This window comes from Mus musculus, chromosome 1, assembly GCF_000001635.26.
Source record: "Mus musculus strain C57BL/6J chromosome 1, GRCm38.p6 C57BL/6J".
Classification (NCBI taxonomy): Eukaryota; Metazoa; Chordata; class Mammalia; order Rodentia; family Muridae; genus Mus; species Mus musculus.
In genome coordinates, this window is record NC_000067.6 from 153,499,427 (window position 1) to 153,525,022 (window position 25,596).

Below are 25,596 nucleotides of genomic sequence, written 5' to 3' on the forward strand. Positions count from 1 at the left end.
GACAGTGACAGTGTACTCATATACATAAATAAATCTGTTCGTTTTTTTTTAAAGATTTTTTATTTTATGTGAGTAAAATGTCACTGTCTTCAGACACTCCAGAAGAGGGTGTCAGATCCTACTACAGATCTACAGATGGTTGCAAGCCACCATGTGGTTACCGGGAATTGAACTCAGGACCTCTGGAAGAGCAGTCAGTGCTCTTAACCTCTGAGCCATCTTTCCAGACCTCCATAAATAAATCATTTTAAAAAATGAAATATGATAGTTAAAACTATCAGGCCTGGGTCTATCTTTTTTTTTTTTTTTTTTTTTTTTTGGTTTTTCGAGACAGGGTTTCTCTGTGTAGCTCTGGCTGTCCTGGAACTCCCAGGTAGACCAGGCTGGCCTCGAACTCAGAAATCCGCCTGAGGCAGAGGCAGGTGGATTTCTGAGTTCGAGGCCAACCTGGTCTACAGAGTGAGTTCCAGGACAGCCAGAGCTACACAGAGAAACCCTGTCTCGAAAAACAAAAACAAAAACAAAAAAACCCCAAAAACCAACAACAACAACAACAACAAAAAGTTGTGTCTGGCCAGCAGCTCACATGTCTGGGTTCTAGTCTGGAAAGGCATCTTGGAAACTTGGAAGAGAAGAGGAAGCTAGGCGAGCGAGAGAAAGATATAGCTAAGACAGTCATTCTGATCAAAGCTCAATTTTACTATTCCGACACTCAGTTATGAAGGAGGGGGAGGGGCCGATCCGGGCCAAATAATCCTGGAGTCCAGCTGTAGAGCGACCAAGTGTATGGCTCTGGAACAGCAAGGTGGCAAGCTCCAGCAGTGGGCGTGACAGAACGATTGAGCGGCAAGCTCCACCCCATGCAAACAGTGAAACCTGAGCAAACAGGTTTCAGGCTGGGGAGGGGATGCTACAAAAACTGGCCTTCTTGTTTTGTTTTTAAGATTTATTTATTATGTGTACAGCATCATGCCTGCAAGTATGCCTGTACTTTGGCCTGGGCATGGTGGCACACGCCTTTAATCCCAGCACTAGGGAGGCAGAGGCAGGCTGATTTCTGAGTTCGAGGCCAGCCTGGTCTACAAAGTGAGTTCCAGGACAGCCAGGGCTATAAAGAGAAACCCTGTCTCGAAAAAAACCAAAAAAAAAAAAAAAAAAAAAAAAAAAAGGAGTTGCCAGAACCCTAAGACAGAAGTATTTGAAGTGACTGTACTGGAAGAAGTATGTCACTAGGGGTGACTTTTGAAGTTTCAAAAGCCCAAGCCATTCCTAGTTCTCTTGATGTCTCACACTTATGGAACAGATGTAAGCTCTCAGTTCCGGTGCCACACTTCCTTGCCAGCCTGCTGCCGCGATCTGCTCCCTGCCTTGCTGATCCTGGATTCTAACCCTCTGGACCCATGAGCCCTGAATTAAAAGCTTACTTTGATAGGTTGCCTTGGCCACCATGTCTTTTTTTTTAAAGATTTATTTATTTATTATATGTAAGTACACTGTAGCTGTCTTCAGACACACCAGAAGAGGACGTCAGATCTTGTTACGGATGGTTGTAAGCCACCATGTGGTTGCTGGGACTTGAACACTGGACCTTTGGAAGAGCAGTCGGGTACTCTTACCCACTGAGCCATCTCACCAGCCCGGCCACCATGTCTTATCACGACCATATAAAAGTAACTAAGACGGGTAGGTGAAATGATCTGGAGTTTACAGTGCCTGCCACAAAGCCTGACAACCCGAGTTGGATTTCCAGAACCTGTACATTAGGAGAGAACCAACGACTCCAAGCTGTTCTCCAATTCCCGCATACACTAAACAAACAAACAAACAAATGGAATTTAAAGATTCAAACAAAAAGTAAGGCAAGATACCTTGTTGAAGAGTCCTATTTTTGAGCCGGGTATGGTGGCGCACGCCTTTAGTCCCAGCACTCGGGAGGCAGAGGCAGCCTGGTCTACAAAGTGAGTTCCAGGACAGCCAGGGCTATACAGAGAAACCCTGTCTTGAAAAACAAAACAAAACAAAACAAAACAAACAAACAAACAAAAAACCAGTCCTATTTTTGGCAGTGTAAGTTTTTTTGGTTTGGTTTGGTTTTTTGTTTTGTTTTTTAGTTAAGTCTAATTGGGACTTTGGTGAGATAGTGACTTCTTCACCTCTTTGCCGAAGCAGAGAAGTTCATTTTGTCAAAGACCAGGATTCAGAGGGCCATGGCAAGATTCCATCTTGAGAAGGAAGTAGGACTGAGCAGCCCTAGGGGCCTGATTCAAGGGACTCTCCCAAGAGCTAGAGCCTCTGGTCAAGCTGCCAGGCTTGCAGAGGAAGGACGACAGCTGCAGGAGGCAGAACGCAAAGACCAGATGTGGACAGATGAAGCTCAGGGGACAGCTTGGCTCTGGTAGTAAAGGCTACCCACGGTGGTAGGGCCCACTCCTTGTGGCCAGCAGCTGAGCAGGTGACTCAGAGCAACCTTGCAGTAAGAGCCCTGAGCCTGAAGTCAGCCAGCTGAGAATCTAATCCTCGACAGGGCAAAGATCATGGATGTTGAAATAAGAATTCTTGAATGTCTGACTTCCCTAACTACCCCCCTCCAGCAGGGTTAATGCTGAGCTGGGTTTGCAAGCAGAGGCTGTTCCTTCTGTACAGATCTCAGGCCTGCACTTAGTTCCCAGAAGACCACTGCCCTCCCCCCACCCACCCCGGCTAGACAGGATGGGGTGGGGGTTGTATAAACTGGGGAGTTTCTAGGAGTGTGAGGAAAACCTGCTCAGCCCACAGACTGCAAGGCTTAGTGTGGCCAGAAGAGGCTCCTGGTGTGCAGAGGGAAGTTCCTAAAAGGAAGACATCTGACTCAGCACCAGTCCAGGAGACTCCACTGTCAATGAACCCCTCTCAATTTGGCAGAGTCCTATTTTAGAGGATCTAGAAAGACGCGACTCAAATACTGTCTTTTTTTGTTGTTGTTGTTTTTTTTGTTTGTTTGTTTGTTTGTTTTTCGAGACAGGGTTTCTCTGTATAGCCCTGGCTGTCCTGGAACTCACTCTGTAGACCAAGCCGGCCTCGAACTAAAAAATTGACCTGCCCCTGCCTCCCGAGTGCTGGGATTAAAGGCATGCGCCACCACACCTGGCCAATACTGTCTTAATTACTTTATGTTCCTGTGACAAAATACCATGACTGGAGCAACTTCTACAGGAAAAATGTTTACTTGGGCTTATGGTTTTAGAGTTAAGAGTCCCTGATAGCTGGGTAAAAGTGTGGCAGCAGCAACAGCTGAGAGTTCACAGCCTGACCCACAAGCAGGTCTCAGGAGTGCAAGCCAGGCCTGGTGACTCACTGTCTCTTTCTGTTGTCTGCGGATCCAAATGTAGAAATCTCAGCTCTTTCTCCGGTCCCATGTCTGCCTGGATGCCGCCATGATTCCTGCCATGACAATAATGCGCTAAATCTCTGAACTGTAAGCCAATCTCAACTAAATGCTTTTCTTTGTAAGAGTTGCTGTGGTCACGGTTTCTCTTTGTGGCAATAAAACCCTAACTAAGACAATACTCAAATTATAAACCTTTGAAACAAGATTAAGACAATAAGTGCTCCCAAAAGGCAGGTGAAATTTATTCAGCAATAATATAACCAATGTAGCAATTAATATAGTGATATGAATTATATTAATTAATGTAATTAATTAATAATTGTAATTACTATTACAATTTTCACTTGGTTCCATTGCATCTGTATAAGTAGAGATTTCTCTATAATAATTTTACAAAATGAATGACTTAGAGCTTGTGACTCCTTTATAACAAAAAAGTTTAGGTTCATAATCAATATTTGATTGGTGTGGGATTCTACTTCCTAAAATAAAGATGGGTTCAAATTCACCTAAAAAAGTCCCTGAGAAAAGAATGTACTATTGAAGATAGATAAGTCTAAGCTTACACACCCAGACTTATCAGGCACTAGCTAAAGGCTTCCCCTCCTTTACACTAGGGGAAGAAAGGAAATCCAGGCTCTTTAGCTTGGCCTCAGCCTTAGCAGTAAACTCCTGGGTGGCTTTCTGCAGAGGAAGCCGGGGTGGGCCCATTGGAATCCCAGAGACCAGCGTCATGATGGCTTTGGTTTGCGACACTCCAAAACCTAGATGGGAAAAACAAAGGGTGAGATGTATCCTGTACTGCCCACTTCCCCACAAACATCCCAAAGAAGAGTAAGGCTCTACTATAAAACCTGGTAAACCTAAAAAGTGAGAACACTTGTAGTTAGGTTGCCTGAGCTGGGCATGGTGTCCACACCTGTAATCCCAGCACTTGGGAGGCAGAGATAGGGGAACCAGAGCTTAAAGTAAGTCTTAGCTACACGAGACCCTGTCCTAAACATACAGAGTAGAATAGGGATCCCTCCTTTCAAGGCTTTTAAGAGATGGCCAGCATTTAGAAGCATCCCCTATTCTTTCAGAAGACACCAGTTTGGTTCCCAGCACCAATGTAGCCAATGTAGAGTGGCTTGAAACCCTTTGTAATTCCAGTTTCAGGGGATTCAATTCCCTCTTCTGTGGGTACTGTACTTATATACAAATACCCATACTTCCACCATCCCCAACCCGGCCCCAACACACAGCTAAAAATGAGATAGCATCTGTGGTAGAGTGCTTATTTAGTATATAAGAGTCCCTGAGTTCAAGTCTCTGCTTTACCGTAAATAAATAAATAAACAAACAAGCAAAATAGAACAACACAAAGAGCCAAGGCTGGAGCATACAATATAGCTTAGCAGGTAATGGCAGAGCTGCCAAGGTACCCAAGTTCAATCCCAAGGACCTGCATGATGGAAGGAGAGAACTGATTCCCTCAAACTGGCCTCTGACATCCACATGTGGGCTATGGTACACATACTAATTCAATTAAATAAATAAAATGAAACCAACATAAACCCCACAAAGTCAACCTTCAAAGCAAGGAGCCATGCGGAGTGGAACATACCAATAACCCCAGCACCAAGGTGGAGCATAAGGACCAGGAGTTAAGGGATGTATGTAGGTAAAGAGTTGGCTCAGTCGTTAAGAGCATTGGCTACTCTTCCAGAGGATCTAGGTTCAATTCCCATCACCCACTTGGCAGCTCACAACTATGTGTAACTCTAATTTGAGGGAATCCAGGACCACTTCTAGCCTGCTTGGCTACAAGGCACACATGTGGTACACAGACATATATGCAGCAAAAATACTCTTACACATAAGAATAAGAACAAGCAGGGCAGTGGTGGCGCACGCCTTTAATCCCAGCACTCAGGAGGCAGAGGCAGGCGGATTTCTGAGTTCGAGGCCAGCCTGGTCTACAAAGTGAGTTCCAGGATAGCCAGGACTACACAGAGAAACCCTGTCTTGAAAAAACAACAAACAAACAAACAAACAAAAAGAACAAATATAAAATAAATAATAGAGCTGGGTGGTGGTGGTGCACTTAATCCCAGCACGTGGAAGACAGAGGAAGGTGGATCTCTGAGTTCCAGGCCTGTGTGGTCTACAAATCCAGTTCTAGGATAGCCAGGACTACACAGAGAAACCCTGTTCTGAAAAAACTATCTAACTACAACTAACTAACTAACTAACTAACTAACTAACTAACTAACTAACTAAATCTCACTTACATAATTTCCCTCTTGATGTTAATTTTTATTTATTTTATTTTATTTTTTAAAAATGTATTTCAAGGCCAGCCTTGTCTACACACAGAGTTCCAGGACAGCCAGGGCTACACAGAGAAACCCTGTCTCGAAAAAAAAAAAATTTACTTATGTGTGTGTGCATGGCACATGTGTAAGGGTGGGTGCACTCATAGATCAATAGAGGGTGTTGGATCCATTGGACCTATTGTGGGCAGCTCTATTCTACGAGGGTGCTAGAATTTGAACTTTGGTCCTTTGATAGAGTGTAAAGCATTCTTTTTTTTTTTTTTTTAAAGAATTCCATGTTGTTGCTTGGATTTGAACTCAGGACTTTTGGAAGAGCAGTCAGTGCTCTTAACTGCTGAGCCTTCTCTCCAGTCCATGTAAAACATTCTTAACCAGTGAGCCATCATATCAGCCTTTTTATCTCCCCCATCACCTATTTTCCAAAATTTTCATTTTATGTGTATGGGTGTTTTGTCTTCATATATATTTGTGAACCACATGAGTGCCTGGTGTCCACAGAGGCCAGAAGTGTGTCAGATCCCCTGGAACTGTAGTTATGACTGTTGTAAGCCACCTTGTGGGTGCTGAAAAATCAAACCTGGGCACTTTGAAAGAGCAGCCAGTGTTTTTTGTTTGTTTGTTTTTCGAGACAGGGTTTCTCTGTGTAGCTCTGGCTGTCCTGGAACTCACTTTGTAGACCAGGCTGGCCTCGAACTCAGAAATCCACCTGCCTCTGCCTCCCAAGTGCTGGGATTAAAGGGGTATGCCACCACGCCCGGCACAGCCAGTGTTCTTAACCACTGAGCCATCTCTCCATCCCCTAAAACCCTCTTAGAGATCAGGTTTTAGATCCTTGGCTGTCCTGAACCATGTAAGTCATGGTTGAGCTGGAACTTGTGGAAATCCCCTTATTCTCCTTTTACGGGGCTGGTATTAGTCATTTTATTTATAGTTCATTTTATTATTTAATTGGACAGGCTCTATAGTCCAGCCAGTCCTTATGTAGTCAAGAATGGCCTTGAACGTTTGGTCCTCTGGCCTCCATTATCTCTTGCTGGGATTACAGACAAATACTACCACACCTCACTTTGCAGTTAAATTTTCTACCTTAATGTACTTTAGAAACATAATTATTATATCAAAATCATAATCTTGTGAAAAGTATTGGTTAGAACAGAGGAACAATAGTGCTAATGAACAGAACCAGTGGCTCCCCACCATGACAATGTTACTAAACACACAAAACAAATGGAAATACTGTGTTGGAGGGACTGGAAAAGCTGGCTGAAATCCGGGAAGGAGACCAAGTAGACAATAGGTGCTTGGGCAGAGCGGAGAGTTGCTACAAAGAACCAGCGAGGCTCTGAAAGGGAGGTGGGAAGTCTGCCAAGAACACACTGAGAACTTCTGGACTTGACCCATGCCCGGTGATCCCAAGGGCCCATCTGCAGCAACAGAATCAATGGCAGCAGCTGCCATTGGCCACGCTGGAAGGAGGACATACTGCAGAGGAATGGCAGCAGCTGCCATTGGCCACGCTGGAAGGAAGACATACTGCAGAGGAATGGCAGCAGCTGTCATTGGCCACGCTGGAAGGAGGACATACTGCAGAGGAATGGCAGCAGCTGCCATTGGCCACGCTGGAAGGAGGACATACTGCAGAGGAATGGCAGCAGCTGTCATTGGCCACGCTGGAAGGAGGACATACTGCAGAGGAATGGCAGCAGCTGCCATTGGCCACGCTGGAAGGAAGACATACTGCAGAGGAATGGCAGCAGCTGCCATTGGCCACGCTGGAAGGAGGACATACTGCAGAGGAATGGCAGCAGCTGCCATTGGCCACGCTGGAAGGAGGACATACTGCAGAGGAATGGCAGCAGCTGTCATTGGCCACGCTGGAAGGAGGACATACTGCAGAGGAATGGCAGCAGCTGCCATTGGCCACGCTGGAAGGAAGACATACTGCAGAGGAATGGCAGCAGCTGTCATTGGCCACGCTGGAAGGAGGACATACTGCAGAGGAATGGCAGCAGCTGCCATTGGCCACGCTGGAAGGAAGACATACTGCAGAGGAATGGCAGCAGCTGTCATTGGCCACGCTGGAAGGAAGACATACTGCAGAGGTTCCTCTCCTCAGACTCACTGTGTTTTCCCCTAATTTCCCTTTGTCATCCAAACCTCCAACTGTTTAAATATACTGGTGTTAATAAACTCATTTTCAATTTCAAATACTCTTGGGGGGAACTGTCAGTCATTCATAATTTAGTAAGATCTGCATTCAGATTGCCTGCCTCCAAGTACTTAGAATGAAATCAGCCATAGTTTGGCAGCAGAATTTTAATGAGCAGAGTCAAATGCGCTCTCTCTCTCTCTCTCTCTCTCTCTCTCTCTCTCTCTCTCTCTGTGTGTGTGTGTGTGTGTGTGTGTGTGTGTGCTCGCACCCATGCTGGAGAGAAACATGCTCGTTGGTGGAGAGAGACATTTGCAGGAGACTGACTGCCAAAGTTAACTTCAGCCTGTTATTTAGTTGGTGCTCAAGGTCAGAGTCATGACTCTGCCCACAGCTGAGCACCGTAGGTAAGCTAGGAGTGATGGGAAGCCATTTTTTACACCTGGTCAGCTTTGGGGACTCAGGAGTTGGCCTGGCCTAGCTGCCTTGAGAGGCACAAGTCATGGGCATTTAAGGTTAGAGTCCATGGTGCCTGGGGGCCTGTGTGCCTTTCAGTTCTTTAGAAATGGAGGCAGGGGATCATTCAGGCTGCATCTGTATCTCTGTGTTCTCTAGAAATCAGCGAAGCATATAGAAACTTGACAGAACACTTAGTCTTAGACATAGAATCCTGCCTATATAGCTTGGAAACCTCACTGTATCCTGGCAACTATAATGGTTATAATTGTATTCTTGGTAATGAAAAGAAATAAAACTTGAGACCTGTGATTCATGCAATGTATGTCAAATAGCCCAAAGAGTTATTTGTGAGCTTTGAAACCTGGGGCTGAGAACATAGCAGAACAGACCAGGACATGCCCGGGCAGGCCCGTCGCCTCCCTATCTCCCACCCCTCTGACCTAAGTTAAATGTTAACAGGCTGCTGATGTTTAAATGGACCAATCATGTGAAACCGCACCAATTCCTCCCCCAGCCCCACTCCTTTTCTATAAAAACCCCTAGCTTCCAAGCCTCGTGGTCAAATCCACTGTCTCCTGTGTGAGATACATTTCGACCCAGAGCTCCGCCATTAAAATACCTCGTGTTGTTACATCAAGGTGTTGTGTTCTATTCGTGATTCTTGGGTGCACGCCTAATCAGGAGTTGAGTGGGGGTTTCCCCACTAGGTTCTTTCAGTAACTACTGCCATTATATCCTTTCTCTCTCTCTCTCTCTCTCTCTCTCTCTCTCTCTCTCTCTCTCTCTCTCTCTCTCTCTCTCTCTCTCTCTCTCTCTCTCTCTCTCCCTCTCTCTCTCTTTCTGGAACAGGGCTTCTCTCTGTAGTCCTGGCTATCCTTAAATTCACTCTGCTGACCTGGGTGGCCCTAAACTCAGAGATTCATTTGTCTCTCCCTCCCAGGTGCTAGGATTAAAGATATGTACCACCACCACCTGGCTATATTCTGTTTCTCATAAGGGTGTAGAATATCTGATTGTCCTTGGGCACCGTGGTGCAGGCCTTTAATCCCAGCACTTGGGAGGCAGAGGCAGGCGGATTTCTGAGTTCAAGGCCAGTCTGGTCTACAGAGTGAGTTCCAGGACAGCCAGGGCTACACAGAGAAACCCTGTCTCTAAAAACACCACCACCAACAACAAAAGACCAATTGCTTACAAAAAAACAAAAACAAAACCCCTCCAAAACAAAACTAAACCCAAAACTTGTCACAATCTCAGTCTTGCTGTGTGACTCCTGTGACCCACCCCCCATGGATGACATTCCCAGAGACCATAACCTGGTAACCCTGGCTCAGTAAGCAAGCACTGGCTGGCGTTGCAGTCTGCAGTGAGGCAGACAGCAGCAAGGGCACTCACCTAGCTTGATCACATAGTTGATAAATCTCTGGATACGAAACTAGAACGGAAGAAAGAAATCTGTGGTCAGCATCACCACACCGTGAAAACCATGTCTGTATTCAGAAGTCAGACCACGGAAACTCTACCAAGGCCATCTGCCTTAGCTTTCTGTAGATCTCCAGAGTGGAAGAAAGAAGCTGGTGAGGAGGCTCAGTCTGCTCAGGCTAGGACAGGAGAAAATGGAGGTCCCGGGTTCTCCTCTGATCTCCAGGTGTGCAACTGCACATACACTTAACAGGTAAATAGGTAAAAGTCAAAAACAGAAAACCATTGAGTTGTGTTTATAGGAAAGGCATCCTGATTTTTTTTTTTAAAGATTTACTTATTTTATATGAGTACACTGTCACTGTCTTTAGACACATCAGAAGATTTTTTTTGTTTTAAAGATTTATTTATTTATTATATGTAAGTACACTGTAGCTGTCTTCAGACACTCCAGAAGAGGGCATCAGATCTCATTACGGGTAGTTGTGAGACACCATGTGGTTGCTGGGATTTGAACTTCGGACCTTCGGAAGAGCAGTCGGGTGCTCTTACCCACTGAGCCATCTCACCAGCCCGGGTCTTTCTTTATCTAGAGTTTTACCTTTAGTTTTACCTTTAACGGATGCTTCTCTGAAAGCACCCTGCTGTGATCTCATTTAAATTTCTTTGTAGATAGTGACTTCCATACTTACCAGCATCCCATCTTTATAGTCCTTACTGCGTAAGCCTCTTTTGAGAAGGCCACACGCACACTCTCTGTTTCTAAGCCCCTCTCTTTCTATGAACCTCTATGCTTAAATCCACATTAAACTTCTTTCCTAGCAAGTTCTAACATTACTTCACATTGGCTCCTCATGAAATTTTTTTCTGTGGCAAAGTCAAGAATGTCTTTAGGGTTGGGGATGGAGCTTAGTTGGCAGGGGCACTCTCCTAACATGCAAGAAGCTCTGGGTTCCACTGGAGCACTGTTATATGATCAGGTATAGTGAGCCTGGCTTAGTGGGGTCTGTCTGTAATCCCAGAGGTAGCAGGATTCATAAGTTCCAGGCTAGCCTGAGACTCTTTCTATTGTAAGAGTCTCAGCAGGGTCTGGTGACATAAACACTGGGCGAGGGAAGGGAGTGGGGGAGCTAAGGAAGGAGAAAGGCTTTCAGTTCGAGCTTATCCAGCAGGTAGCAAGATTCGAACTCAAAACAAAACCAGGGCTGGAGAGGTGTCTCATCAGGTAGAAGTGCTGTGCACACCTGACCCCCTGAGTAAGGACCTTGGAGCCCATGTAAAAAACATGAGGACTGACTCCATGAAGATGTTCTCTAACACATGTGCACAAACACACACACACAAACTCCTCAAAGCCAGCCTTCTCTTGCACCATCTGGTCACTTCCTGTCTGGAGGGTGTTTCCCACACTGAGCACACTTCTGGTGCACACCAGTGACCGCTCTTGACTCTGGATTATCCTTCCCTCAGTTTAGGTTCTCAGCATCACACTTTGATATTTTTTGGTGATTTAAAAGGAACTTCCTGAAGGGTGGGCATGTACATCTGTCATTTGCAACTGTTAGGGCTCAGGCCCTCAGTATGTCTAGAAATGAGTCTGAACCGGACTATAGAAGAATTTCTGGAGGTTAGATACAAGCCAGCATTTTTTTCTTTTTGATTTATTATGTATATAGCATTCTGCCTGCACATATATGCCTGTAGGCCAGAAGAGGGCACCAAATCCCATTACAGATGGTTTTGAGCCACCATGTGGTTGACTGGGAATTGAACTCAGGACTTCTGGAAGAGCAGCCAGTGCTCTTAACCTCTGTGCCATCTCTCCAGCCAGTGAAATGGGTTTTCTAACCTGAAAAACTATGCATCTTTCTCATAGTCCCCATGGCTTGTCCATCCCATGATCCCTTGGTACTGTCTATTCTCGGCTCTCTTGTTCTTTCTATGCTGTCTCTTGCTATTTCCACTACCCTCCCCCCACTCTCCCACTTTCCTAGCCCCAGTCTGTTTGCTTTGCTCTTGTGAAAGCCAAAGTTATGTTTTAAGTTTTAATTATTGTGCCTATGAAATCCATGAAACAAAAGCCCCTAACTTGGAAGCCCCTTGCTAAGGACAGATACTTCCTGAAATGGAGGTGATTGCTTATGGAAGATAACAAGCCAGATGTTTTCAATACCCTAAAAGGGTTTGGCAGACTCAACTGCAGGAATGTACATGGTTACATATAGGCAAGAGTCATGTTGGTGAGAAATATCTCAGGATGTATGCTTGCCCCTGGTTGAACTTGATGGGAAGATGGCATTATGGGATTGCCTCCTTAAGCCTCTGCAAAATATGACTCATTGCTATCTACTGGGGACCATGGGATAGACCTGGCCAGAGTTCATCAAGCTGGTCAGCATTTAATTAAAGTTTGCTCTAAATTTGGCTCAAAATTGTGGTAATGTTCTTATTCCTCATAGGTGGGATTAACACTCTCTACTCTAACCCTTCCAGATCCTCTGCACAGTTTCTCTTTCTTACCCACAAGAAAGACCTTCCCCCTAATGGAGACAGCTGTCATGTTGACAGTTTCTTTACTGTGCCCCTCACATACAGCAGTACTGGACAGCCTCAGACAGGAGAATTGCCTTGCCATCAGTTCCTAGCTAGCCTGGGTCAGAGTATGAGACCCTGTCGCCCCCTAAAAACCAATAATAACAAAAATTGGGCTGGTGAGATGGCTCAGTGGGTAAGAGCACCCGACTGCTCTTCCGAAGGTCCGGAGTTCAAATCCCAGCAACCACATGGTGGCTCACAACCATCTTTTAGGAGATATGACTCCCTCTTCTGGAATGTCTGAAGATAGCTACTGTGTACTTACATATAAAAATAAATAAATCTAAAAAAAAAAATAACAAAAATTAAGGGTGGATGAGACTGGAAAGATGGTTCAATGGTTAAGGGCACTGGTTGCTCTTCCAGAGGAAGATCTTCCCAAGATCCTCATAGCAGCTCACAATTATCTGTAACTCCAGTTCCAGGAGACCCAACACACCACCCCGACCCCCTTGTGTGTGTGTGTGTGTGTGTGTGTGTGTGTGTGTGTGTGCAGGCAAAACACTTAAGGATGTCCTGAAGTTACTCTCACAGAAATCTATGACCATTATTTTGCAATCACAAAATACTTTGAAGATAGAATAAAAGTAAGATCCTTTGTAGGGGGAAGAGAAGACTGACTCTTTCCTATCTGGGCATTGTATCCCCTTAGATATGGGGACAGGGAGGATGGGGTAGGGACAGATTCCATTTAAACAAGAAAGATAAAAAGAAAGATAGAGGGGAGGTGGACTTTCAAGCCTGCTGAGAAGGGACAAAGGACCCCACCCCCCCCCAGAGAAAGAGGGCAGTGACTTAAGTGACAGGTTTACCTGGTAACTGAGCGCTGAAGCCAAGTCCTTCTGTTCAAAAGCTTCCAACATCTGGTTTGTCTTTTTTCCCAGGTAGTTATAGGTACTGGCAAGACAACAACAAAATACTCCAAGCTAAGTAAATAACTCAGCGGGAAGGAGCCAAGCTCTCTATACTCATTTGATGTTTAAAATTAGGCAAATTAGGGGTTGCAGATTGGCTCAGTGTTAAGGCTACTCTAGCATATGTAAGGGCCCCCAGTCACCCCCAATCTCCCCACCACCTAATCAAATTCTAGACCAACCAGTTTGGGCAACATAGTAAGAACCTGACCAAACGAGGATCAGGAGTTTAAGGCCATCCCAAGCTACATAGTGAGTGTGAGCCTAACTTGGGCTACATGAGATCTTGTCTTGAAGGGGAAAATCCATACAAACAAACACAAAGGAAAAAATACACCGAGGGTCTATTTGTCGGGTCAATTGATAAGGAAAACCAGTCTGTCAGTTATGAGTTCTCTAGCAACACAAAGCAGGACCAGCAAGGAGGCAGAGTGATGTGTTATTTATTTCTCCATCCGTGAAATGGGCCAATTCAAGTCAGATCAGATCATATTAAAGGCAGGTTTACTGGGAAACTGTTTTTGGGTGGGCGAGTTCACTGACCCCAAGGACCAGGGAAGTTGCTGTGAGGAAGTGGTGGGAGGTTAGGGGTGGGAGAGAGAAAGAGAGAAAGGATGCAGAGAGAGGAGAGAGGGAGGGAGAGAGGGAGGGAGAGAAGGTAAGGGTGAGGAAGAGAGAGAGAACAAAATGTCTGGATTAAATAGGGAGGCCTCTTTGTGGGGAAGGGCAGCCTAGCCACTAGGCTGGAAAGTTCAGGATTGAGGGCAGGGTATGCCAGGTAGGGACTGAATGCTGGGAGAACCTGGAGGCCAACACAGAGAATCCCAGAGGGGATACAGTCTGAGAGTAAAAGTTGGAGGTGTGTTTAGTCAGGAGAGACTGAGGCCAACAGCTGCCTATGGCACACACAGAGACTCAGAGGTAGACAACTGGGGCTCAAATGTAGCACTGATTTAAGTACTAAAAGTCATATGCTGCAGTGCATGGTTGATCTCAGCATTCGGGAGGCTGGCGGAGAAGGACCTCTCTGAGTCTGAGGCCAGCCTGTGTCTAGAAGGTTCTAGACACTTGAGAGGCAGAGCTGGAGGTTCAGGGGTTCAAGGTCATCTTCAGCTGTGTAGTGAGTTTGAGGTCAGCCTGGGCTACATCAGTGGATCAAGTCAATAGTGCTTATCAAAGACATGCATACCAAAACTCGGTGTGAAGAGTAGCTTAGCTACCCCTGAGGAAATACACTTTCAGCTGGTATAGCTTATTGTGCCTGCAACATATCCTAGTGAAGTTAGCAAGTATAGTGGGCACACTGACTGAATCTTGGTGGGCCCTTGACTAAGTCAGATGGCACAAACAATACCCTGAAACGGGGAAGAGAAAGACGTGCTGAAGAGACAGAGGTGAGGAGGTCTTCAGGAGACCCTTGGGGAAGGGTGGCTTGCAGTGGATGGTGAGAGCTTTGTAGTTTCTGGCTCTCTTGGGCTCTAGGGTCTGGCTGCATTTGTCTCAGTTGAGTGTTACCTGGTTTGTCGGCATTTTATAATAACTTCCTTACTGGTTGTTTTAAAGGCAGGTTAGCTCGAATGGATTTCTGTCCATTTGTAACTAAGTTTCTAACAAACCAGCTTTGAGATACTGACCATCCCCGGTCTACAGAGAGAACAACAGGCCCTGCTAAGCTGGAGTCCTCGGGCCTCTTTAGCCTATGTACTCACCTGCCTCACCTGATTACAGTGGAATGTAATTTCCAAGTTGGAGGAATGACAACTATGTCCTGAACAGATGCAAATGACAGGCGACTTCTATCAGGAAGGACTATCATGGAACATAGCTTTGTTCTTTAAGATTTATTATTATTATTATCTGTGTGTATGTGTGTGTGTGCGCGCCTCATGGGTTTATGTGTACCATGTGCAAGCAGGAACCTGCCAAGGTGAGAAGAAAGTGCCAGAGCCTGAAAATATAGTGAATTGCCATGTGGGTGCTGGGAACTGAACCCAGGTTCTCTGCGAGAGCAGGCAGCAATTGCTTGTTGTTGTCGCTCTTTTTTTTTTTTTTTGACAGAGTCTATCTATTAGCTAACTCAAAATCATGGCTATCCTCCTAGTTTGGTCCTCTGAATGCTGGTATTACAGGCATGGGTCACCACACATGACCATACTGGAGTGTTTTCATTTGTTTTGCTGTCATTTTGAGATAGGGTCTGATGGTCAGACTCGATCCAAATGTTTTATGAGTTGAGGATGAGTTTGAAGTTCTAGTCCTCCTTCTTCTACCTCTCAAGTGCTGGCTTATAGGTTTGCATCAATATTCCAATCCTCTCCCTCCTTCTAAAGCTGGAGATTTCCTTAGCATTTGAGAGGAAAACCACAGAGTGAGCAGAGGTGGGGAGAGAAGAGGAGAGAAGGCCACCCCTTTCCAGTTAGGGTCCATCTTTCCATGACTGACTCTAACAAATGACTTCTCCTTACTCAGTGTCTCTTTAAAGAACACACCTGTCATTACAGGGGACTTCTATCAGAAAGGACGAATATGCAAGAAGTCCATCTATCTCAGCGATGAGTGACTTTAAATTTGAAATCATTAGGTCAGACTTACCTGCCTACTGCTCCAGTGGCTCCCATGACCAGAGCACTCAGCAGTTGCTGATGAGAAAGAGACAAAGAGAGTCAGGCTTTTGAGAAAGAGAAGAGCAGCTCCATCACAAACAGCTAAATGGGTCGTTTGGAAGCTAGGACATGCCCAAGGGTTAAAACTTACTTCGTCCACCCCAAAGAGCAAAGCAAACTGTCGCTGGTGATTCTGATCGACACATTGGCCGAAATCCAAGAGGTCCGTGTCGGTGAACTTCAGTCCTTGGAAGGTGGGGATCTTGTCCTGAATCCCGTCCAGCAGCTCCTCAGCGCGAACTTCAGAACAAACACACGCTTCATTAATCCACACAGCCACAGAAACTATCAAATACCATGGTGAGGTGGCCTTTTCACACATGACTGGATTCCCATTCCCACACACTCTGACAGCTGAGGCAAGGTGATTCCCGGGCCAGTCTAGGCTACATGGCTACACGGCAGGAACCTGTCTTTAAAAATCCAAACACAGGCTGGAGAGATGGCTCAGTGGTTAAGAGCACTGACTGTTCTCCCAAAGGTTCTGAGTTCAAATCCCAGCAACCACATGTTGGCTCACAACCATCTGTAATGAGATCTGATGCCCTCTTCTGGAGTGTCTGAAGACAGCTACAGTGCACTTACATATAATAAATAGATAAATATTTTTAAAAAGCCAAACACAGATGGTGTACCCCTGTAATCCCACTGTAATCCCAACAGTAGTCAACAGGCAGAAGCAGACAGTTTCTGTGAGGTTGAGGTCAGCCTGGTCTGAGCCATCTAGGATGGGATACATACTGAGACTATCTCAAACAAGCAAACAGACAGACAGACAGACAGACAGAGGCAGGCAGACCTGTGAGTTTGAGGCTAGCCTGGTCTACATTGTGAGTTTCAGTATAGCCAGTGGCTATGGCTTTTGTTTTTTCCTTTCTTTTTTTGAGATACAGTCAACTCTAACCTAGGGTGGTCTCTGTACACAGCTGTCCAGGGTAGCTTTGAACTTCTGGTCTTCCTGCTTCTACCTGAGTCTAGGTGTGCGCTACCATGCTTTGTCCACGTGGTACTTTGCACATCTGAGGTGAGCACTCGGTATTTTAAACTGATCTCCATTCCTAGGCCACCTTGTGTTCCAATGAGATGATACCAGCCAGGCTTCTGGATGGGGCTCATTACAGGAGAACCAACCTGGTGACTAGAGGAGGGGGGAGGAGCTAAAGGTTGAATTAATCATCAATGGCCAATGACATAATCAATTACAGCTATATAATAAAGTCTTTACCCTTAAAAGAGGATCCAGAGAGCTTTTGGATTGGTGAACATATGGAGGTCCCTCTGCATCTAGAGAGGGCACGGAAGTGTCCCGCATCCCTTCCTACATACCGTTATAGGTCTTAAATAGGTAAGAGGATTTCTTTGAGTCTCATGAGCTGCCCTTGCAAATAATTCAAACTCAAGGATGGAGTTAGGAGAGCCCCACTCTGCCACGGGTCAGAGGCAAAGGCCATAAGCTGGGTCTGGCTGCCCAACCTGCAGGATCTGCTGCTATCTCCAGGTAGTCGGTGATAGACGTGGACTCATAAGCTAAACACTTCACCTCCAATGGAGAACTAACGGCTGGCAGGGGGAAGTCCCTACGCGCATTACTGTTTGGTGACCAGAGGTGAAGTCTTTCTGTTAGGTGGTAAGTATGAGCAAGTACTGAAGACCATTTCTTCCTCAGAGGGTTATAGCCTTGGGCTGAGGATCTCTCAGGAGTAAAGGAACAGCGGGACATGCATGAGGCCTTGGGCTTGATCCCGAGCAACGCACAGATACAGACACAGGGACACAAACACGCATGCCCACGCACACACAGTTAAAGTACGTGTAGTTCAGAAGCAGAATATTTGTCCAGAATGCACACAACAAAAGAAAAAAAAAAACCTAGAGGAAAAGTCAGGGAGATAAGACACCTCCCACAGGCTAGGCACTGGGACTACAGCAGGGAGAAGGTGCAGGCAGTTCCTGTCCAGTGCGATTTACTGTCTCCTACCTTCTAATAGAAGATGCAGAGGGTTTGGGATACAGTTCAGTGGCAGACCACTTGCCTAGTATGAGTGACACCTGGGTTCAAGCCCCATTATGGCAAAACTAACCAGTTAAATGAATATGGAGATACAAAGCGGTTGCTATATATGCCTAGAGTTTATGCTATAGCCTAGGCTGCCTAACCCCACCAGCAACCACTCATGGCAGTCTTTCTGTTTTAGCCTATCAAATTTTCTTATTCTTCCATGGGGCTGGAGAGACGGCTCAGCACTTAAGAGCACTGACTGCTCTTCCAGAAGTCCTGAGTTCAATTCCCAGCAACCACATGGTGGCTCATAACCATCTGTAATGGGATCTGATGCCCTCTTCTGGTGTGTCTGAAGAGAAATATGCAGAAAATAAATAAAAATTTCTCTCTCTCTTTTTTTTTAAAGAGAATCTTAAAAAGAAGAAGAAGGGGGCTGGTGAGATGGCTCAGTGGTTAAGAGCGTCGACTGCTCTTCCGAAGGTCCCAAGTTCAAATCCCAGCAACCACATGGTGGCTCACAACCATCCGTAATGAAATCTGATGCCCTCTTCTGGAGTGTCTGAAGACAGCTACAGTGTACTTACATATAATAAATAAATAATTCTTTTTTTTTTTTTTTTTTTTTTTTTTGGTTTTTCGAGACAGGGTTTCTCTGTATAGCCCTGGCTGTCCTGGAACTCACTTTGTAGACCAGGCTGGCCTCGAACTCAGAAATCCACCTGCCTCTGCCTCCCAAGTGCTGGGATTAAAGGCGTGCACCACCACGCCCGGCTTAATAAATAATTCTTTAAAAAAAAGAAGAAGAAGAAGAAGAAGAAGAAGAAGAAGAAGAAGAAGAAGAAGAAGAAGAAGAAGAAGAAGAAGAAGAAGAAGAAGAAGAAGAAAGAAGAAATCTCATGCAGCCTAGACTGACCCAATCCACCTGTCTCTACAGAAAATTACAGGCGTGTGTGCCACAGCTCATTTTATCAACTCTTCTTTTAAGTCTAAGAGCCTCTATATAAATAAGGTGATGTGAATGACTGATGAAGGCTGAGGTAATGGGATGGCTTGCTTTGGAGCAATTTTAACTGCCTCATCAGTGAGCTGTCTAGTCCAGTAAGGTGGGATGGAGAGCGTTTTTTGTGTATTTGTTCTGTTTTTCAAGACAGAGTTTCTTTGTGGAGCCCTGGCTGTCCTGGAACTCATTCTATAGACCAGACTGGCCTCAAGAGATCCACCTGCCTCTGCCTCCTGAGTGCTGGGATTAAAGGTGTGACAACACTATCAGGCATAGTAGAATTTCTTGATGGAAGGCTTAGGATGGGGAAGCTGGAGAAAATATTAAAAAAAAAAAAACAAAAACAATACTTGGGTTTTGGACAAATGGCTCAGGGGAGGAAGACTGGTCCTTCTTTCATTTCCTCTGTTCACAGAGCTTCTCACGACCATCTCTAACTCCAGTCCCAGGGAATCTGATGTCCTCTTCTGACATCCATGGTCACCAGACACCCACGTGGTGTAGACATACATGCAAGGAAGTTACTTGCAGTCATACACATAAAATAAATAGAATTGAAACCATACTTACTCTTTACCCCGGTCATGGAAGGCATGTGGTAGTAATAAAATGGCAAAGTAGGAGCTGCGGCTGCCACCTCTCTCAGGAAGCTTATCAGGGCATCTGAAAAAATAGGAGTCACGTGAACACGAATGAGACAAGTGGCTTTTCTGCATTAGGAAATGGTTCAGTGAGATGCAGACAGCTGAAAAGCTGAAATTCCTGACCACCCTACCGTTCAACTACACAACTAAACATCCCTGTGCCTTAAGTTTTATCTTTTCTTTTGCAGAAAGGTCAAAATAAGGGGGCTGGAGAGATGGTCCAGAAATGACAAGCACCTGCTGAGGATCCAGGTCTGACTTCTATGCTCACACAGTGGCTCACAACCATCTATTCCAGTCCTGGAGGATCTGACACGGTCTGCTGGTCTCTGAGGGAACCAAGCATGCCTGTGTGGTTCAGGTTCAGATATATGTGCAGACCACACACACACACACACACACACACACACACACACACACACACACACAAATAAAACTGAAAAATATGATAATTGTTTTCCTACCACACTAGTATACCATTAAAAAACTGGCTCTCACTGGGCCGAGTGGGGCACACCTTTAATCCCAACACTCAGACTTGGGAAGCAGAGGCAGGGGAGCATCTGTGAGTTCAATAGCTTGATACACTAGCAAGTTCCTAGCTAGCCAGTGCTACATAGTAAGACCCTTTCTCAAAAAAATAAATGAATCAATAAATAAATGTAAAAATAAAAAATAAAACATAAAAAAAGAAAGAAAGAAAAAGAGAAAAGAGCCAGGCAGTGGTGGCACACACCTTTAATCCCAGCACTTGGGAGGCAAAGGCAGGTGGATTTCTGAGTTCCAGGCCAGCCTGGTCTACAGTGAGGTCCAGGACAGACAGGGAGATACAGTGAAACCCTGTCTCAAAAAAAACAAAAAACCAAAAGAAAAAGAGAAAAGGTTCCAGGGAGGCTAGGAAATGGCCCAGTCAGTACCTGCTTCTCGAACAGGCAGAAAGACCTGAGCTCAGATCCTTGGCGCCCAGTAAAAAGCAGGCGTAACGGTGTGTGCCTGTCATACTTGCTCTGACAAGTAGACACAGGTGGATCCTTGGCTAGTCAGTGAACTCCAGGCCAGTGACAGAGGAACCCTGTCTCAAAAAATATTTTGGATGGTAAAAAAGGAAAATACCTGAAGTCAGCTTCTGGCTTCCACATGTAAATGCACACACACACACACACACACACACACACACACACACACACACACACGGACTAAGGGTGTAGCTCAGATGTAAGTGTATACATGTCATACCCAAGGACTGGGTTTGATCACCATCATGGTGGGGGTGGAGAACAAGGCACATACTTTCCCATTAGTAGAAGATGATCATCACATATTACCAAGAAAACGACATGGAGGACTCCCGTCCTTTTACCCCAGGAGGACTACATGACAACAACAGAGACTATGCACCAGAGTCACAGCCAAGAAGCTAGAACTCAGACAGTTCTACAAAAGCAGAGACATCAGCTTCAAGAGGGAGGTTATAGCCGGGCCTGGCAGTGTAGGCCTGTGATCCCAGCTTCCAGGGAGACTGAGGCAGGAGGATCAGAAGTTCAAGGCCTGGGGCCCGTGGGAAGGCTACACAGGTAAAAGTACTTGCAGCTCAAGCCTGACAACCTGAGTTTGATCCCCGAGATCCACAAAGGAGAGAGTGGAGTCTTGAAAGTTCTCATCCCCTCATCTCTAGACTCAACTGTGGCTATGTGCATTCATGTGGGGTGTATGCACGTGTACACACACACACACACACACACACACACACACACACACACACACACACGCTTCGTGCTGCACATCTGGGCAATGAAATAAATAAATTCAGGGCCAGCCTGAATATCTTAGACATTTTCTCAAACATTTAAAAAAGAGAGGGGGAAAATTCTGGCCCAGAATAGTTCAGACCCTGAGTTCAATCGCTAGTGCTTAAAAGGCTTTATTTTTATTTTTATTTTTATTTATTTTTTTAAGTTTTTTTTTTTAGATTTATTTATTGGTTATATGTAAATACACTATAGCTGTCTTCAGACACTCCAGAAGAGGGAGTCAGATCTCATTACGGATGGTTGTGAGCCACCATGTGGTTGCTGGGATTTGAACTCCGGACTTCGGAAGAGCAGCCGGGTGCTCTTACCCATTGAGCCATCTCACCAGCCCCTTTTATTTTTATTTAAAAAACAAAACAAAACAAAACAAATAGTGTTAGGCATGGTGGCACACTTCTTTAATCCCAGCACTTGGAAGGCAGAGGGAGGTGGATCTCTGTGAGTTTGAAGCCAGCCTGGTGTACAAAGAGAGTTGCAGAACAGCCAGGGCTACACAGAGAAACCTTGTCTCCAAAAAACAAACAAACAAAAAAAGCATGTGTGTGAGGGATAAGAGTAGTGACTGGCATCATTGGGCACTTTCCCCCTTTTCAGATGGATCTGGACAGAGCAGAAGCCTGCCTCTGGTTTACTGAGGTAGTGGGAGTCCTCTGGTTACCAAGTCAACCAAGCACTACTCAGAGATCTAGAGCTGGCTGACACTACATGACACCCAAAAGCAGGACAATGTTATATGTCATACCTTCTTTTTTCTTTAAAAAAAAAAAAGTTTTTTTTTAAGACTGTAGCTGTCTTCAGACACACCAGAAGAGGGCATCAGATCTCGTTACAGATGGTTGTGAGCCACGATGCACGATGTGGTTGCTGGGAATTGAACTCAGAACCTCTGAAAAAGCAGTCAGTGCTCTTAACTGCCGAGCCATCTCTCCAGCCCCTGTGTCATAATTTATGTACTGTGCAAAAATGTTCAGCACACAGGAAAATTGTTATGTATAATTCACTTCTCTGTTCATATTTTTGGAAAAACTGCTCATGTAAAAAATGGCAAAACAGCCTGAAAACAAAACAAAACAAAACAAATCATGTCTATTCTAAATTCTCAAACTATCAGTAAATAAGTTACTTACCTATAAGAGTAATTGTTTCCTGTCTGCCAACAATTGCAGACATTCCACAACAATTCCTGCATCTAGTTATGGTTTTAATCCTCTGCACAAATAGCTCCCTCTCCCCTGCTCCCTAAATCAGGACAGCAGATATCCTAGGTGAATAACAAAAGGAAATAGAAAGGGGGAAGGAAGGACTTGGCTGCTCTTGGGCTTGGCAGAAGAGAAGTTTGTTGTAGATATGTGAGTGGGAGATCATAGCCCGAGTCAGGGACCTTTGAGAGAGTCCAGGGTGGTCATGACCCTTAGCTGTGTGAGGAGGGGGAGGGGAAGGGAGAGGAGAACCAGGTACAACAGTCAGAAGGCCAAAGGAACAAAAAGGCCAAGTAACGAAAACTTCTGGATTATACAGGTAAGAGCCTCTGGGGGAAGGCAGCCTAGTCACTGGGCAAAGTTCAGGATATTGGGTTAGGTATGCTAGCTATACTCTGAACAGGCAGACACTGAGGGATGCTGGAGAGCCTGTCAGCCAGGTCCGCTTTCATAATGTTAAATAGGCATGTCAGCCTCAGCTTGAAACTTAACACTAGGCTGGCCTCAAATTTCCCATGTTGCTGAAGATGGCTTAAACCTCTGATCTTCCTGCTTTGACTCTTCAGGGCTGGGATTTTAGACATGTACCGCCAACCTGGGGTCCTAGAGTTCAGTGCATGCTAGACAAGTACCCTGCAAGCCACACTACATCCCCCAAACCCTTTTATATTTCTTTTATTACTAATCAATAAGGAGTAAATATCATATTCTCTTGTTGGTGGAGACAAGAACAGAAATTCAACATTTCTTGCTAGGCAAAGAGCTCAAAGGCCAGGCGTGGTAGCTCATGCCTCTAATACCAGCACTCAGGAGGCAGAAGTAGATAGATTTCTATCTGAGTATGAGGCTAGCCTGGTCTACATAGTGAGTTCCAGGATAGCCAGGGCTAGACAGAAAGATCCTGTCTCAATGCCTCCTTTACAAACAAATAAACAAAAGTCCAAGGGAAGGTTGGGCTTCTTGAGAGCCTATCTTAAAAAAAAAAGCTGGTGAGATGGCTCAGCAGGGTAAGAGCCTTCCAAAGGTTCTGAGTTTAAATCCCAGCAACCACATGGTGGCTCACAACCACCCGTAATGAGATATAACGCCCTCTTCTGGTGTGTCTGAAGACAGCTACTGTGTACTTATTTATAATAATAAATAAATCTTTTTAAAAAAAGAAAGAAAAAGAAAAAACAAAAACAAACAAACAAACAAACAAAAAACAAGCCAGGGGTTCTTCCTCAGGTCCTGAGTTCAATTTCTAGCAACCACATGGTGGCTCACAACCATCTGTAATGGGATCTGATGCCTTCTTCTGGTGAGTCTGAAGAGATACACATATCAATATATCAATAAATCTTTAAAAAGACCCAAAATACACACACACACACACACACACACACACACACACACACAAAACCTCCTTATATTTGGATACAAATAGTTTCTTCAGAGAAAGCACTATAGAAGGAGAAAATAGCTTATTTTGGAAGACAGTGGGTGTTTTGGTGATCAATTCTAAATAAGACATGTAGTTTCAAAATTGAAAAATGAAAGTTTCATTTATACTTGTCTTTTGAGAAAAATTCGCTCATGCTTTGACATATGACTCTGAAACTGCTTTCACCAGGAGTGTACACCTGACCCAAACAAAGGCACCTTGCAGCTGGGACTCAGTAGATGATAAGCCAGATTAGCTGGTGTGATAGTTTGTATATGCTTGGCCCAACAAGTGGCACTATTTGGAGGTGTGGCCTTGTTGGAGGAAGTGTGTCACTGTGTCTTTGAGCCTAGTACTAGCTGCCTGGGAGCCAGTCTTCTAGCTGCCTTCAGAACAAGAGGTGGAACTCTCAGCTCCTCCAGCCCCATGCCTGCCTGGATGCTGCCATGTTCCCACCTTGATGATAACGGACTGAACCTCTGAACCTGTAAGCCAGCTCCAATCAAATGTCCTTTATAAGACTTGCCTTGGTCATAGTGTCTGTTCACAGCTGTAAAATCCTAATTAAGAAAGCTGGCAAGGGCTGGCAAGATGGCTCAGTGGTTAAGAGCGCCGACTGCTCTTCTGAAGGTCCTGAGTTCAAATCCCAGCAACCACATGGTGGCTCACAACCATCCCTAACAAAATCTTATGCCCTCTCTGGAGTGTCTGAAGACAGCTACAGTGTACTTACATATAATAAATAAATCTTAAAAAAAAAAGAAAGCTGGCAAAATAAACCAAGGCTTTAATATAGTCTCCGCTGTGGAACTTGGAAGAGGAACAGTAATCCATTGCGATGTCACACCTCCAGTCTATAGGAGTTTGTGTTTATGAATTAAATATATATTTATTTTAATGAAAGCAAGAGGTGAACAGGAAAAAGCATTGTGCACTCAGACCAATGTCCTTCCTTACCTTTGTTCTGTGACTTGAAAAAGAAAGGCGCAATGACAGCAATGCCATCAGCTCCAATTTCTGCTGCATGTTGGGCCTTTTAAAAAAAAGGCAACAGTAGAGTTAGTGATCGTAGACCCATAGAGCCTACTCCCAGACAGACGACGACACTAGAGTTCAGCAGCAACCTCTTCGAATCTGCCAGCTAACTCCTGCGACCCCCCCCCCCATAAAATTACTTACATTGATAATTATGAACTGTAATTTTGCTATTGTTATGAATCGATATGTAAAGATCTGTTTTCTGATAATCTTAGCCCAATCCTGTGAAAGGGTCACTGACTTGCCCTCACAAGGTGTCAAGACCCACAGGTTGAGAACCACTAAAGTAAACCATCATTGCTAAGAATGTATGTTCCAGATGGCAAAGCAGAGACACCTGGCTCAGGTAAGCCGAGTGCTTAATTTATTTTTGCACAGCAAGCACTTCAACTCACTGGGCCATCTCTCTGGCACCTCTTGATTTATTCTCATCGATTTATTTTTATTTATGTGTATTGCCCTGGCGCTGTTTGTATTTTGATGTTAATTCTGCTTCCTGAGAGGGGCAGCCCCCAACGAGATTCCATGTGAACCTTCTCCCCGTTTTAAGTGGTCAGATAAAAGGCTAGAGCCTGGGATTGGGCAGTGGAAAGGA

General features: G+C 45.0%; 1 protein-coding gene across 1 annotated transcript in view; it reads right to left on the minus strand.

Moving 5' to 3' along the window:
- Nucleotides 1-3,589: 3,589 nt before the first annotated feature.
- The window catches only part of Npl (N-acetylneuraminate pyruvate lyase), a 46,699-nt gene continuing 24,692 nt past the window's right edge, over nucleotides 3,590-25,596 (minus strand). Inside the window, exons 6-12 of the mRNA NM_028749.1 lie at nucleotides 24,921-24,996; nucleotides 19,457-19,549; nucleotides 15,976-16,124; nucleotides 15,814-15,860; nucleotides 13,120-13,204; nucleotides 9,686-9,725; nucleotides 3,590-4,131 (exon numbers count right to left, since the gene is read on the minus strand). Of these exons, the coding sequence (NP_083025.1) occupies nucleotides 3,947-4,131; nucleotides 9,686-9,725; nucleotides 13,120-13,204; nucleotides 15,814-15,860; nucleotides 15,976-16,124; nucleotides 19,457-19,549; nucleotides 24,921-24,996 (675 nt within the window). The 3' untranslated portion in view covers nucleotides 3,590-3,946. The remainder of the gene's footprint in view (nucleotides 4,132-9,685; nucleotides 9,726-13,119; nucleotides 13,205-15,813; nucleotides 15,861-15,975; nucleotides 16,125-19,456; nucleotides 19,550-24,920; nucleotides 24,997-25,596) is intronic.